The sequence below is a fragment of the Sorghum bicolor genome, chromosome 7 (assembly GCF_000003195.3).
Source record: "Sorghum bicolor cultivar BTx623 chromosome 7, Sorghum_bicolor_NCBIv3, whole genome shotgun sequence".
Lineage (NCBI taxonomy): Eukaryota > Viridiplantae > Streptophyta > Magnoliopsida > Poales > Poaceae > Sorghum > Sorghum bicolor.
The window spans coordinates 61,569,552-61,586,470 of NC_012876.2; the positions used below are offsets into that span (position 1 = coordinate 61,569,552).

Below are 16,919 nucleotides of genomic sequence, written 5' to 3' on the forward strand. Positions count from 1 at the left end.
CAGGCCAAAACGACCCCTCCGCCGCCGTCGTAATAACAGAGTAAGCCAAAACGACTCCTCCACCGCCGTCGTGACGAGCTGAAATTTCTGTCTCGCGCGTCCCTTTTTATTGCTTGGTTTCATCATCAACAACTTGACAAACGGCCTCGCGCGGCGAGGGTTCTGATGTCATCAAGTTGCTGGCCTTCTCACGATAGTAGATCAATACCAAATAACTTTTGGCATAATATAATAGTCATGTGAATCTATCATCACATCTAGGTTGATTGCTCACCCAGAAACGTGACAACCGGCGTGGACGACATGATCAGAGCTCGAACTCGACGAAGATGACCTCCAAGCGTATCCGGCGAATACGCAGTGGCGTATATGCGTGCAGCGACGGCTTGGGTAGAGCAACGAATATGCAGCGGCGTGCAGCGACGGCTTGGGTGGAGCAAGGGCGTGGAATTGATGTATGTGCTATGCCTGTGCGTGATGTCTGCAACCGAGAGCAAGGCTTGGCAGCGTGTATGCGTCCAAAGGGTCCCGGCCCTCCCTGTTGGCTGCGGCTGATTTATATAGGGGGCCTGTAGGAGGCGTTGGCCTCCTGGCCAAGTAATCGTGTTTGTTTGGATTAGATAGATTCTAACCAACCGGCAACGACCGAATCGTATCCACACCGATTAGCTATCATATACACGTATATACACGTACGGAATCCATGCATCTCTAACCAACCGGTCGTGAGTGCCGGCTTATCGTGACCAGGCATATCAACATACGTGCATCTACACGTACGCGATCTGGACTATTGCTCATAAATTATTATATATTATCAAAATAAATTGAAGATGCGTGGCCCACATATCATAAGCTCCTTCATAATTAACAACTACATAAACATGTGCATGTGATAGTTTAATACGACAATACATATTTCATCAAGGTTCTTATACGTCATGACATGGAGGACCCATATGTGTGTATATGCATATATTGTTTAGAAAGCCCGCTAGTTAAGAAGCCAACTATATACATAGTAGTCGTGCATGCATGCATGGAGCCTTGATACACGTTTAGTACGTTGTAGACCTGATTAAATTAATTCAACTAGCTTGTAAAGTATACGTATTCCTCATCACCTTTATGCATGATATAGTAGGAACCTCTTGCGTATAAACATGGATATTGAGAATATCTACATAGTTATTTTTGGACCAATAATTATTCATGACTAACTTCTACTCCATGGATCGATCCGGAGATTATTGAACGCACGAACTTAATTAGCACCATATAATTTTCAATAAGTCATAGCATATGCTTATTCGTTATATGGCTCCAAATATTAGGGCCATACATAAAAAATATTGCACGGGTCACTCCCTGCTGGCAGCCCGTGTTACTTGGCACAGGGAATATTATATACCAAAAATTTATCATACAGGTCGATTCCTTTCACGTTGAGCCACTCCCAACCTCCGATAGTCGTCTACCCGCATCAGCTGCGCCCGCGTCGTCTACGCCACCAACCACGACGTCTTCAATGTCTACTGGTAACATGAGGTGTGCTGCTGTCTCCACCGCCTCCTCGCGCCGGCGTGAAGGAGTACCGCTAGGGATGAGCTCCAGCGAGGGATGACCGACGCGGAGGAGCACCGGCGGGGGGAGGAGGAGGAGCACCGGTGGGAGGCCAAGCACCAACACTGAAGAACAAAGTGAAACTGGGTGGTTACAAAAAGTGAGCATCGAGACTGGCTCTGATCTGGCTCTAGAAGAAACACCAACTCAGCTAGCTTGGGAGCCCAACCAAACACACCTGTGAGGCTCCAAGGCAGCAACGCCCCTCGATCACACAGGCGGCCCAGCCCAAGTGCCGAATTGCCCCGCTCTGATCTCTGACCGATCTATCCCTCCGGCCTTGCACCCCTGCGGCCCGCCTGTCCCAGCCCCGACGAACAGCGGCAAGCCCCGGCCCGCAGCGCCCACCTTCTCGGGGCACCGCACCGCAAGAATCTTCGCGTTCACCACGACGAGCGAGACTTTTACTCTCATACTTCCAACGACGGCAAGGAGATCATCTGATGCCGTCCACTTCACACTCCACCGCACAGTGACGTGCGTGGGCACCAACCCTTCACGATCTGCACTTTAGCAGCTTGGACACAGTCCATGCCACGCCAGGATTCCACAAAACACCACTCCAGTTGCAAGCATATCAAAGTCAGCAGAAGACCACTTCACAGTGCATGCGCAGCAGAATCAGGCACCATGTGCTTGCTGGTGCTGGCCCCCCAAGGCTCCAGTGACCAACCCACAGCAGTCAGCAGGCACCGCAACCAACAGCAGCAGCCACTGACTGACGATCAACGAACATGCATGTGAAGTTGGAAGCTTTTCACTTCCATACTAGTCCACTCCACAGACACTAAATAATAATAATAATTACACTATTACGCAGGTACATTTGTGACACCCTAGCCCTCTTAGACAAAAGTACAGAAGAAGAAGAAGAAGAAACACCTCCAACTCCGAGAGAACACGTTCAGGGACGCTACCCAGACGCCTCAACACTAGGCAGGCAGGCATTCATGTATGGTACGACAGACTCCAGCTAAGGTGCGGTATCGGGCGAAAACAACTCAACTCAAGGGACCATGGCGGCTCTCGCCCTACTATTGCTGCTATCCTACAACCTGTCTGATATACGCAAAAGATTGGGGTTTTCTTTCCCCACCATCCTTCAATTGGCCATATGCTCAATTAGCTTCCTCGTCCTTCTCTCAGACCTGATCTATGCCGACTTCTGGGGCTGCTGCTGCTGCTGCTGCTGCTGTCGCTGGCCTTGCTGCTGCTGTGTCTGGGGCACCTGCTGCTGTATTTGCAGTTGCTGGAGCTGGAGCATCTGGGAGTTCATCTGCTGCTGTAGCCCCTTCGGCATCCGTCCATGTCCATCAGTTATCTCCCCAGTTGCGAGTTTCAGACGCTGGACCTCGGCAGTTAACGCTTCATTCAGGGCTGCACGGAGCATTCACATGAATCAGATCAGATTACAAGAAGAAACATAAATGGATGCAGGTAGCGCAACAGACTAGCAAAACTAAATAATACAGCAGGCACTAATGCATCATCACTTATCAGTTCTACAGAGACAGAAACCTCGAATATTGATTTCAAAAGTAAGCATGCACCCAGCATTTTTAAAGCAACATATTTTGTAACTGAGCAAACATTGCAGCTTGACTCACTGAATCTGAAAACTTGGAAGAAAGAAAGAAATACCAAATGAAGGGTGAGCAAATCCTAAAAATATCACCAATTCGCAACATGACCATTAACTAGAGACAGTGGCACCAAACATGGCTGTAACACAACATTATAAACATATAGGATTCCTATGCAAAGTCTTTCTGCAAACATGCATGCAATTTCTAATGGTAGGCCTAGCAGTCGCTATTCGCTAAAATAGTACCATCATGAAAGAAGAATCAACTTGCCGTACACAGCAACCAACGTTTTATCATGCCAAATTAGAGTCACCCCTATGATTGGGAGAACAGTAGTACCTATGCCTATGCTTTATCAGTGTTTAACATGAGTCGGTAATGGTTACACTGCAAACTTGTAATACACCTTAAGTAATGAACTAAAATCAACCAATAGCATGGCATCATGACAATTCATTCACAAGTGTTATTTACTGATCCTGAAATCCTAACCTCAAGGCAGCATTTGCTGAAACCAATTTCGGTACACCAGAAATAATAATAAATAAGCACAAAAGATAGGGCATGTATGGTGCAGGGAGAGGGAAGAAAACAATAAGCATCCTTCCTGTAAGATTTCAGAAACAATAAATAGAAAAAGATCATTTGGCATTCAAACTTTGTCTAGCTATCAAATTATGTTAAGATAATTGCTAAACTAAATTTTGTTGATTAATAAGAAAGGAAAAGCAAAGTCTCTTACTAACAACTTAGCAAATGTTAGGATACATTTATGCAGGACTTGTCAAGATAAGCTATGGACACCAAAGCAAAACATGGCAGTATGGCACACATCTGGGCCTGTTTGGATGCCGCCTTGGTCTAGGGGCTCTCGCCCAGGCATGCGCATCTGACCCCAAGTGCTTGAAATCGAAAGCCCAGACGCAGGCAAGTTTCCCATGCCATGATCCAAACATGCCCACAGTGCACTAGGCTAAACTGGATATGGCTGATATACATAGACTATGTGATCATGATGATAAGCAAATTATACTTTTACCCTTTATTAAAGACACATAACATGTTTGGTTCAACCAAATAAGCATGCATATTAAAAAAAACTTAGATAAATTCCTTGAAGATGTTAAGAGTCATGACTCATGATGTGTAATCTCCACTCAAGCCTTCTGTAGGATATGATTGTGCTGTTTCCGATCATCCATCAAATGATCAAATTTGAAGTTACTGACCAATCTGGAACTAATAGCCCATTTCATGGTTCATATCAAAAGCCTATGACCAAAAGAAATTTAAGTATCCACCTAGTAATTGAAAATTATATGTCAGGGGCATTTCACTCAAGGCCATTTTCACATACTAGCATTAAGAGAACCAGTTTCACAGGTGTCATCATGAGTTTAGCTCTAAAATTGATGATCAACAAAATGAATTAACAAATCAGGGTTTTTTTTCATGTTAGATTGGCTGTAGTGTCCGCAAAAAAGGCTGTAGAACTTAGCATATGCATCCAGTTGTGATGTATAAAGTACATTGTTAAGGATGCAGCTTAAGTAATAGCAAAACTCAACCCAGCAGGCGATTATATCCCACACAGAAAATCTCCAAATGACTATACTCTAGACTAACATTAAGCTGAAGAATGAGATGCATCAACCACAAAAAATACTGCCACAACATTTACAACAGCAAGCAACCCATGCATAAGTAACTTCTGTGAGCAACTTGACAACTGGATTTTGGAAATCCAACCCAATGAGCAATGCAAGGTACATTAGTCATTTGCTAGCTTTTGAAGCAAGAAATTCTTGATTTTGTCCATTGCCACTAGAAAACTTGGGGCCAATGCAGACAAGTATCAAAACAAGCTTACCGTCTCTCAGCTGTGCTTGTTGCTCCATTGCTTGCAGCCTGATTTTCAACTCGTTGTTCTGAGTAGCCAGTCCAGCTGAGTCCCTCTGCAAACAAGAAGAGCAAGGTTAACTTAAAAACATCACAATCAGAGGTTGAATCAAAATCCCCAGCAGCTAAACAGAACAAACCTGCAGCATTGTCAACTGTGCTGAGAGTGTGGTAGCCTCTGTCTGCAGCACTTGCACCTTATGCTCAAGCTCCTGAATGTACCTCATCTTGCGCTCCTTTGACCTTGCTGCTGACTGCCGATTCGCCAGAATCCTGAAAAAAAATCCACAAGTCAGAATGCCTAATTTCAGGAAAAGAGAAAAATTTACCCAGCATATGAAGAAATGCACACCTCTTGACCCTCTTAGGATCCGTCAAAGCTATCTCAGCAAGTCGCTCATTCGCCATGATCTTCTTCTTCTCAGAATCAGTAAACTCCCCATTGGCAAACTCCATATCAAACAGAGCGACAGCACCACCTTCCATTGAGCCACTCCCACTCCTAGTGAGGCTGCCACCAGGAGACGGCAGCGGCAGCTTAGGAGACTCATCCCCTGCGGCGAAGTTGAGCTTGCCCATGAAGCTATCCATAGACAGGCTACGACAATGCCGGGACTTGCCCCCATCCTTCCTGTCGACCGACGTGGACTGGCTCTCCGCCTCGTTCTCGCTGCTCTCGGCCGCGCTCCCGGCGCGCGTGCCGCTGGCGCGGCTGTCGCGGTCTTCGTGGCGGTCCTCGGAGGAGTTGAGCGGGTCCAGCCCGTCCAGGTCCATGTACGAGTTGACGAGATCATAGAGCGCGGCGTCATCGCCGCCGCCGCCGTCCGATCTGCAGCCGTCGGCCGCAGTGGTGACCTCGCGCTTGACGGGAGCCGGCGGGGGCAGCGGCGGGCTGAGCTGCGCGAAGCCGAAGGGGATGTCGCTCTGCGAGCGGCGGTGGCCTGCCCTCCTGGGCGGCAAGCCGAGCGGCGGCGGCGGCGGCGGGTGCGGGTCGGAGGAGGTCGACGGCGGCGGGGAGGGCGGTATCGCGGGGGGCGCGGCGCCCAGATCGGCGTAGGGCGGCAGCGGCGGCGGCAGCGGGAGCGAGTCGAGCGAGAAGAAGAGCGGCTGGGAGAGCGAGCGCGCGTGGTGGGCGCCGGCGCCGCCTGGCGAAGGGATCTGGCCGTAGGGCGACGGGAGGCGCGCCGCCTGCGGGTGCGCCGGCGGCCGGAGCGACGGCGAGAGGCGGCGGTACCCGGACGCCGCGGCGGCTGCGGAGGAGGAGGCCAGGTCGAGCGGCGTCGGGGAGCGCGGCACTGGCGGCTGCCCCCCGAGCTGCTGCTGCTGCTGCGGCGAGAGGTGGTGGCGCGCGGCACCGGCGGGGTCGGCGGAGGCGCCCGGGTCGTCCATCCCGCCGCTACCCCCTCTTGAAGGCACGGAGCAGGAACTGCCGGAATGCTGGCGGCGAGCGCGAGGCGCCGGCCTGCAGCTGGAGGAGATGGCGAAGTGGATGGAGGCGCACACGGAGTCTCGCTCTCGCCCAGGCGAGGAGAGCGAGCAAGAGCAAAGCTATCACTAGAAACAAAACACACACAAAATAAAGAAAAAAAGAGGAAATGTTTTTTTTCTCGCGGAAGCAATTGAAAATTTCTGATTTGATTTTCTTTTTTCTGTGGGGCTTTATTTAATCGGCGGTGGGTTCGCGTGTGCATGTGGCCCGACGCGGGGTTACGTGACGCGTGATCCTATTGGAGGAAATGTCTAATCAGTCCCTCCTTTCCAGCGCTTAATTATTCTATTCCCTTTTCCGCGTTCGTCGTTTCACACGCCGCGGGGAGGAGGAGGAGGGTGTTTCGGATAATTTCGCGGTGGGGTTTGGTCGTTAATGATTGTTGGCGCCGCAATTAGTGGGTGCGTGTGCGTGGGGTTGCTTGTTGGTTCGGACCATCCCCGGTATGGTTACGCTCACTGGTGTGCGTGGACCGTGGACTACGCTTCCTCCCACGCTCCACATGGGGGGTCTTGACTTCACCGTGATTGGAGAATTGCGATTTTACAATCAGGCCTTGTTTAGTTCACCCTGAAAACCAAAAAGTTTTCAAGATTTCCCGTCACATCGAATTTTGTGGCACATGCATGAAATATTAAATATAGACGAAAACAAAAACTAATTACACAGTTTAGCTGGAAATCACGAGACGAATCTTTTGATCTTAGTTAGTCCATGATTAGATAATATTTGTCACAAACAAACGAAAGTGCTACAGTACCGAAAACTTTTCACTTTTCGGAACTAAACAATGCCTCAACCTCGTGGCCTGGTTTTCTGGCAGCAAATGGGATTTGTTTTTTAGGTTATCTTAAAAAAAATTCTTTTTGTTTCGTCGCATCGAATCTTTGACACATGTATAAAGCATTAAATATAGATAAAAAATAATTAATTGTACAATTTGCCTGTAATTTACAAGCGCGAATCTTTTAGACTAATAGTTTATAATTAGACACTAACTATTAAATAAAACAAAAATACTACAGTAGCCAAATTAAAAAAAATGACAAACTAAACAAGGTCTAAGTGGATACACTTGTCTGCAACACGATTCAAAGGTTTTCTATTTGCATGGGGAAATGATCGATTTCGTCAATAGCTTCAGGTATATTATATAAGTGTTCTTAAAGAGCTTTAGGAGAGAGCTAGATATGGACGGCAAGTTCAACATGAGAATCTGTGTTGACTCGGTCGGATGCGGTGAATTTGAGTTCACTGACTCACCCTGCTTGCACATGTTTCTCCTTGTATTCAAGGTGAAATTTAATACATTCTTTTATTATATATCTCTTCACTCGGTCTCTACTTCTATCTCTACCTCTACACTTAAGTTACTAATTATCTTTGTTTCTATGTCTATCTCTATCTCTACACCTATAAATCACCCTTTATTTACAATTAGAGTTCTCTATGTCTATCCCAAATTAACACCTCACCTCCAGATGACCTTTATTTCGGTCACCCAAAAATATGCACCTTGACATGCAAAATCTTAAAACACATACACATCCGATCATCTCTTAGTCATTCCCTCCCACGATTAGAGTTCGAAGCATACCTTTCGTGGTCGTGCGCCCTCCCTCGACCACCAACTCCCACGCTCTCAACTCGCGCCCACAGTTCAATCCCTCTACAAGTTGTCTTTTCTTCTAAAAAAATAAAACACCATATGTTCATGTGTGTGCCTGCCCCGATGTGGATCTCCGCCTCCCATTCGTTGACATCATATGCACATCGCTGTCGCCCCTGCTTTTCCTCCTCCCTTAAAACCTTCTCCTCTCTCTTACTGCCAAGAGCCCAAGAGGCGTGGCTCAGCTCCTCCTCAATGCACGCAGAATCCAAGGCGCATGACAGCGCACGAACGAGTACGAGGAGCAGGGGTCCTGTAGCTAGGCTTCCCCACCTGCTAGTTCTCACATCAGTGTTGATGAGGACATCGCCACGCTGGACACGCCTACACCATCGTCTTTTCAAAGTTGCAACTTATCTCCAACTCAACTACCATGTCACCCTCAGATTCGCAGACACGTTGTCAATGTTTCGATCATAACTTGTTCATGCGATATCGAAACGGATAGATCTTGGACTTGTTGGAAAGGGGGCGACACCGTCGTTTTGGATCTGGTCCCAGCTCTAGATCACCCGTGGATTAATCTGTGTGACCATGGCAAGGTATCAATCGGGGTTATGAAAACAATGTGTAATTAATCTACTATATTTAAATAGAAGATCCTCACTAGTAAATTCTTTCTCTATGATTTCATAAAGCCATATCATTTAGAGTGCAACTTATCTCCTTTTTTTATATTTCTCTTTTTATTTTCCTTTCGACAAGAAGGGAAGAGAAGGCCACGTACGAAAAGAATAATAGAGTTTTTCGCACATAACTAGTAATTATTTAGATAAAATATTTTTTAAAACTTTGAGCAATTGTATATAAAAATATTAATATGTATAATACATAATTAGTATTATTGGACAAACCATAGGATATATTTTCATAATATTTTTCTATTAATATAAGTATTGCTAATATTTTTAGTTAAATTTAAGAAAGTTTGACGTACTGTATCTCATAATATTGTTCTTTTTGGACGGATGGAATAGTATATACAGGTAGCATATAATCAAGCATCGCAGTGGTGTGGATCATTCTGGAAAGTTCAAATCGTGCAGCAGAGAATTAACCCAAGTGCAAGGAGAAAGCAGCCAGGTCCGGGCCAAGACTAAATGACTAATAAACCCCAAAACACGGCGGGGGCTTGACGACCGAGCAGACTCCCTAATTCGCAGGTAAGCAATACAATAAAGTTTTCACGATGTGCGCCAAAAGATTGGATATAGTATTACTGCTAGTATATATGAATAGCAGTATATGTTTTTTTTTTTACAAAATATCTCGACGTACGGCAGGTATTTATTAGTTTCTTGCAGGTTCTTGACGAAATTAAATTCGAGTGTCGCCGCGGCGCCACTCGTCGCCGTTCCACCCGTGCACCGGTACGGTGAGAGAGAGGAGGAGACGAGACCGAGGGACCGACAGCGAAAGGGCCCGGGCCCCGGACCCTGGACGGATTCCGGCCGGCGTCGGTGTCCATGCAACGTGGTCTGCGCCCCCGCTGGACGTGCGCGAGAGCGACGGCGCGCTCATCACGCCACCCTAATAATCAATAATTACTCTAAAATAATTACTAATTAAAACCAATCGGTTCGTTGCCTTGTCGACGTGGCCTTGGCTAGTGCGGTCGGGAGGTCTCGCTCTCGGCTCTCGTCGTCGACGGGGGAGGCGGCACGTCCAGCGCCGCGACAAACCACGCTTTCCGCGTCGCTGTCCCGCCCGGAGCGAGGAGAGGAGAAGGGTCTCTCGCGCCTCGACTTCGCCGCCACCGGACCGGCCCGACGGCTCACCTGATGTTTCGAGTTCGCCTTGCCCTCTCGCCACGCACTGCCCATATGCCCAAATTAAAGCAGGCCCACAATGCAAGAGTGACGGAACTGAAACCGCGTTTCTACATTTTTTCAGAGCTTCAGACTGTCCAAATTGAAATTTTCAGCTAATTACTGCTAAGGTTCAAAACTGAAAGAGGTAAACAGATAGTAGCTAGAAGAACTCTGCACCCAAATAAGGTACAACCCTGTCCACTTGTAGCCTTCTTTGGCATCTCCGTTAATGCTATTGGGATCTCCACGTCCTCTGTTTGGCTGTTGTTTGATACCATGTCCATGTAAAACATGCAGTGTAGGGTGTTCATCCAAGATGGTAATGGGCCAATGAGTTCATTATTAGATAGCACTAAGGGCATGAGCAATGTATATGGACAAGTCATCCATATAAATGGGTCCTGCACAAGTTATATCTCTAGCTATAGATTTACATTCACAATGTAAAACCATAAAAGTAATCTATATGGTGGGTATCGCACGCCGAATCAAAACACCACTTGTTCCTCCTCTGAGTCCGGTCTCCCATCTCAATCATTCCCCTCCCTCTCGCCACACATGGACATGGCACACCTGACCACCTCTGTCGTATTCCCATTCTTGTGGCAGAAATCGAGCCCATATCCACCGATGTTGGTGATGGGTTTGGATTACCATATGAATCCGTGTTCGGAGCAGTTTCAGATTTTAGGTTCGGGTCCGTGGAGATTTTCACCCGACCTTAATCCACACTTTTGACATCTCTAAAGGGTGAAGCGACAGACCCACCCACTCATGGTAGAATCTTATACCCGTATCCACACCCGCGGGTGAAAATTTATATACATGCTATACGCATTATGTGCGATATCAGTGGATACTTTTTTTAGATTGCACAAAACAACGCTGACGCTCACAATACATGCACATTTATCCTATGAACACACACCTAAATTCTATCTCTATGACCATCTTAAAAAAATAGACCTCGAGACGAGATTGACGAAAGCTCTGAAAGCAAAATGCATACTGGGGCATAGTTACGTACCTGCACCCGAGGATAGAATTGCCATGAAGCCACGAAAAAAAAAAAGAAATAGAGCATATAATTGCCATCCTTGGGCCCTTCCACTATCCGCACCCAGGCCCATTAGAATGCTTAGCCTGGCCAAAAGTAGGCCACTGGGGCCCGTGGAAATAATGGCTCACTGCATGCATGCCCCACACGGTCCAACTAACTTATCCCCTACTAGTCCAAGGTTTTGGCTCGGCTCCACATGTCAGCCAGCCAGACGCCCAGACCACATCCCCAGGAGTCCAGGACCCCTTGCCCGAGCTCCCTCCAATTCCCGCCATCTCCTCGCCGGCCGAGAACCCCCCACCACCGCGGCGACCATCCACCAAGGCGGCGCCGGCGCCGGCGCCACCGAAGCCGACGCACCGAGATTCAATGTCCGCTGCCGCATCCATCGCGCTGCGCCCGGCGCCGAAGTGGGGCGGCGCGCCGTCGCAGCGCCGGCTCGTGGAGGAGCACCTGGCCTCGCTCCCGCACGGCCTCCCACGCCTCCGCCACGTGCAGGAGCTCCACGCGCAGGTCCTCAGGCAGGGGCTCCACCGGGACCCGCGCGCCGCGTCCAAGCTCATCGCCTCCTACGCGCTCCTCCGCCGGGTCCCCGCCTGCCGCTGCGTCTTCTCCGCCGCCGCCGCGCCCCCGTTCGCCCCCAGCACCGCCTTGCTCGCCAACACGCTACTCCGCGCCTACGCGCTCAACTCCCTTCCCCACGCCGCGCTCGCCGTGTTCGTCGACATGCCGTTGCGGCAGCGGGACACGTTCACCTACTCCTTCCTCATCAAGGCGCTCGCCACTGCGGGTGTCACGCCCGTCCGCGCGGCGCACACGCACGTCTTCAAGCTCGGGTCCGTCGAGGATACCTTCGTTGGAAATGCGCTGATCGACGCCTACTCCAAGAACGACGGTCTCTCGGACGCGAAGAAGGTGTTCGACGAAATGACGACACGGGACGTCGTGTCCTGGAACACGGCCATGGCCGCAATGGTGCGGAAAGGGGAGGTGGACGCAGCAAGGAGCATGTTTGACGAGATGCCCGAGAAGGACACGGTGAGCTGGAACACAATGCTGGATGGCTATGCCAAAGCTGGGGAGGCAGAGGAGGCCTTCGAGCTGTTCCAGCGCATGCCGGGGAGGAATGTGGTGTCCTGGTCGACTGTGGTGTCAGCCTATTGTAAGAAGGGTGACATGGAGATGGCGCGGGTTATATTCGATAAGATGCCCGCCAAGAACTTGGTGACATGGACCATAATGGTCTCAGCATGTGCTCAGAAGGGGCTTGTGGGTGAAGCAGGCAGGTTGTTTACTGAGATGAAGGAGGCTGCCATTGAGCTTGACGTAGTTGCAGTTGTGAGTATCCTGGCTGCATGTGCTGAGTCTGGCTGCCTTGCCCTTGGGAAGAGGATTCACCGACATGTGCGCCAGAGGAAGCTGGGAAGATCAACCCTTGTATGCAATGCCCTGATGGACATGTTCTGCAAGTGTGGATGTGTTAACCGAGCCGACTACATCTTTGACACTGAGATAGTTGAAAAGGATTCAGTTTCTTGGAACATTATAATTGGAGGGTTTGCAATGCACGGGCATGGTGAAAAGGCGCTGAACCTCTTCACACAAATGAAGCAGCAAGGCTTTCACCCTGATGCTGTGACGCTCATCAATGTTCTCAGCGCTTGCACGCACATGGGGCTTGTGGAAGAAGGACGGAGGTTCTTTGCCAACATGGAGACAGACTACGGCATCAAGCCTGAGATAGAGCATTATGGTTGTATGGTCGATCTTCTTGGCCGTGGAGGGCTCATTAAGGAGGCTGTCGACATGATCAAAAGCATGCCTTGGGAGCCTAATGAGGTCATATGGGGGTCCTTGCTCAGTGCATGCCGACTGCACAAGAATGTGGAGTACGCAGAACTGGCAGCGAATGAGCTGAGCAACTTGCAGCCCTCAAATGCAGGGAACTACGCTGTCTTGTCGAACATCTATGCAGAGGCCGGGAAGTGGAGCGATATGGCGAAGGCAAGGGTGCAGATGAAAGGAACAGGGTCTCAGAAAACAGCTGGCTCAAGCTGGATAGAACTTGATGAGGCGTTCCATGAGTTCACAGTTGGGGACAGAAAGCACCCAGAGTCCGACCAGATATCTGATATGATTGATAGGCTGAGTTCGCATGTTAAGTGTGTTGGCTGTGTTCCGGTTGGCCATGAACTGCTTGTTCCGTGAGTGATATGGACATGTGTGTGATTATACAACAAAAAGAAATGGTGGAAATGCCCACGACAGATCTCAGAGACTGTCCTTTTTATGGCCTCCTCCAGCTTCTGAATTCTGATGTGATGCAACCATAAACAAAGCAGCAATCCATCATGTGATCAGTGAAACCGGCTGTGCTTGCTTATGGTAAGCCCCAATCCTAGTGGGATTAGTACACCTTAATCTGCAGAATTTCAGTTATATACTTAAATAAAAATATAAAGTCTTAAAATGAAAGAAGTGTCTATTACTGCTGCTGGTTTGAGGCAATATGCAACTCAGCATGGGGTGGGTTCTCATTATTTGGCTATTTGTTGCAGCAAGATTTTTATTTGTTCCTCAATTCTCTCTATAAAATGTTATTGTAATACTATGTCTGCTCAGTAACCTGTTACTGTTTGCCAACTGCTATTATCAGATTGTCTAGGAAGAAGATTTGGTCCGAGCCTTCTTGGTAGGGGAAACGATTGTTCCATGGTACTTATATGTCCTTAATCTTTTTCTTTCATTTTTAGGTTTTGCTTTATTAATTTGAACTTTGTATTATAACATGCAGAAACTTGTTAGGGATTTGTACGTGATGCTCGATGAAATATAAATTCTGAGGAAGCTTCTGTAGATTCGAAGATTCCAGAATCTTTTTATGAATTATCTGGGATATGAAGAATGCTGATTATAGTTTAAGGTTGTTTGCTTTTAAACCAAATGCTATGGTAAGCTAACTTCTTTCTTTCCCTAATTCATATAAATGTTGAGAGTAAACTGTCCATGCCAGCACTTTTGCCAGTAAACTTTTAGTTTATGCCAGTTCTTATTTAATGTTGTTTGGTGATGTAATCCTTTTTTTTTAATATCCAGTGATGCTATCACCCATGCTTTGCTTTGAGACTATTTATCAATGTTTTCTTTGTACTATCAACACTAATGAAAAAGATATGTTTACACTTCTATAGTGTCCAAAGTGTAGTCTAAGAGCGTATTTTATATGAAAGGATGTATTTTCATATAACAATGCATACAGTTTCAATGTTTCACACCCTTTCAACTAAAGTGTATCAATTGAGCCAACTTGTAAGTGTTTTCAGATCTAAAGGTTAATAGCTTGATCGAGTGGCGTAATGAGGGTACCGCATTTTAGGACTCAAATTTAGAGTAAAGAATGATTACTTGCCTCCGTCTGGATGAGTAGCTTGATCTCAATCTCAAGTTATTGTACATCAGATCAGTATGGTGTAGAAATCTTTCAAGTTTTTGGTACTTACATAATGTCCCACAAAGCTAATGCACCTAGTCTGAGTGATCACCAACCCAAAGTTTGATATCAGCTAGAGTGTCATGATCATGATGTCATCTATACAACTTTTTATGGTTCTCTCTTATCAGCAAGTTGCAGTTCTTATACTCATTTTCTACATTATACCATGCAGATGGAAAGCATGGATAAGGAATTGAGACCAAGGTTAGCAGAGCAGGTAAACAAACACTGTGCTGCAATTGCTATTCCTCAAGGCCTTTATTGCCTTTTGTTGCGTTTAACTGATGAATACTCCTCAATGCCCTTGCAAGGGAACAACTACGACCCTGAGTTGGTGCCTTGTCTTATGGACAACTCCTATTGCTATTTGTTTTAGCATCAGATAACATCCTCGTGGCCTCAGTTGTGATCAGATCAACAGTTAGATCATCTCTGAACCTTAGAAGATAGTCTTGTTATTACTGACAAAAGTGGTATCTTGTCATGAACCTGTCCGCAGCGCATCCTGGGAAGCCAGCTTTCGGGCCTTTCTCTCGACCCTGTAGTTGGAGGAAATTTCTACCTTGTCTGCAATGCCTGAGGGGAGGTCTTTCCCATGGGGTCGAGTTTTTAGTACTGACAAAAGACTTATCTTGCCACACATTCATTATTTGCTTTGCGTCATATAGTCCTGTAAATAAGGCAAAGAACCAAGACCTCGTTTTTGTTGGACATAATGCATTTACTTTGTGCTATATTTCACTGGTTCTGTAAATAAGGCAATGATGTACTCCTATCTAATAAAATCCTAAATAACAATGGTTCCACTTTCTCCGGCCCAGGGCCCAGGTGTATGTCTGCAACTAGAATTATGTCCTGCTAATGAGTCTGAAGTGGTGCTGGGCTGCTGATTAGTCCTGGGTATTGTAGTCTATGTTAGGATACTGGACTCTCACACAAAACAGAATTGCGATGATATCTGTGCTGTTGAAATTGCATATTATTAGAAATCAAGTAGATGGTATAAATGTTACTCCGTATTTCGGAATTATCTGAAAAAGTATGCCGAATGGTTGACTTGTACTTTGCCGCCATATGTAGCTGCTTGGAATGCATCTTGGTCTTGCTATGTTTTTATTTGGTGCATGATCTGAATTCTGGAAGGAAAAAGAAAAACAAGTGAGCCGCCATACATCCTTTGGTTCGTGAACTCTACGAGTGAACCTTGTGTTGGACTAACAGTAAAGGCCATAGTTTCTGATTTTTATAATAATAAAATAATGTTTAGTTCTTCAGCTATCATCAAATATACACACAACATAAGTTGAATTCTTTGAAGGACTACTCAAATTCAGCTTCTAAATAGTATTGGCGATTAATGCTTACTACTTCCTCCATCTGTAACAAACAATAGTTCACTTTAGTTTTGTTCTAATTCAAATTTCTCTTAATTTTTGATCAAGTTCATATAAAAATCCATCAGCATATATCTAGTCTAGAATATGAAATTAATTTCATTAGTGGTCTTGATAATACATTTCTTTGAACTTGTATATCTCTTTTTTTTTAAAAAAAAATCGTTAAAGTTAGAGAAGATCAACTTAGAACAAAGTTACAGTTTAGAGGCTTTTGATGAAAGCGGGCTGGTGTTCATGCGATAAACGCTAATACGATATTGGTGTTGCACGCATCGAGTTGATATATATATATATATATATATATATATATATATATATATATATATATATATACTAGGTTAATGCCCGTACGTTGTTACGGGTTTTAAAATCCACATACTCTATGTTTCTTCATTGTTATTTTATTTTTTCTGTCTATATTCTTTCTTTTTCATTTATTTTTCAGTTTTTGTTTTTCGATTTTATTTTATTTTCTGTCTTTTCTTTATTCTTTTCTTGCTTTAATTTTACCTTTTATTTTCTTTTTCTTTTGGTTTTATTTTTATTGTTCTTCCTTGCTTCTATTTGTTTTTATTTTTTCTTTTCAGATTTTCTATGTTTCTTCATTCTTATTTTATATTTTATTTTCTTTTAATCTTATTTTATCCTTATTTAAATTATTCATCAATTTTATTTGCTCTATGCACTTTTTATCATTTGTTAATTATGTTTGTTTTTATATTTTTTCTTATTATTTTTTTTATTTTCTATATATATGTGATATTTATGTAGTATATATTTAGTGTTCTATGTTGTGTTATGTCATATTTATGTAGTATATATGTGATGTTCTATGATGTTTCTTACGGTGTTCACTTAGTATACATGCAATCTATAGTAGATATGATGTTCT

At 45.8% G+C, this 16,919-nt stretch overlaps 2 protein-coding genes across 5 annotated transcripts; one reads left to right on the plus strand and one right to left on the minus strand.

Annotated features, from left to right (window-relative positions):
* On the minus strand, positions 2,363–6,727 carry LOC8060559 (transcription factor RF2a). Its single transcript, XM_002445717.2, has 4 exons — positions 5,461–6,727; positions 5,249–5,381; positions 5,080–5,164; positions 2,363–3,000 (listed from the first exon to the last, which is right to left on the minus strand). Exons 1-4 carry the CDS (start codon positions 6,495–6,497, stop codon positions 2,777–2,779), a joined length of 1,479 nt encoding a protein of 492 aa, XP_002445762.1. The 5' UTR covers positions 6,498–6,727; the 3' UTR covers positions 2,363–2,776.
* LOC8060560 (pentatricopeptide repeat-containing protein At3g29230) lies at positions 10,130–15,486 on the plus strand. 4 transcript variants are annotated; one of them, XM_021464487.1, is made up of 5 exons: positions 10,130–13,522; positions 13,794–13,852; positions 13,932–14,088; positions 14,803–14,847; positions 14,942–15,486. In XM_021464487.1, the coding sequence occupies exon 1, from the start codon at positions 11,273–11,275 to the stop codon at positions 13,343–13,345; it is 2,073 nt and encodes a 690-aa protein (XP_021320162.1). In that variant the 5' UTR covers positions 10,130–11,272; the 3' UTR covers positions 13,346–13,522; positions 13,794–13,852; positions 13,932–14,088; positions 14,803–14,847; positions 14,942–15,486. The 4 variants fall into 4 exon arrangements, with proteins under 4 accessions (XP_021320162.1, XP_021320161.1, XP_021320163.1 ...); XM_021464486.1 differs by having other exon boundaries at positions 14,803–15,486; XM_021464488.1 differs by having other exon boundaries at positions 13,794–13,829; positions 14,803–15,486.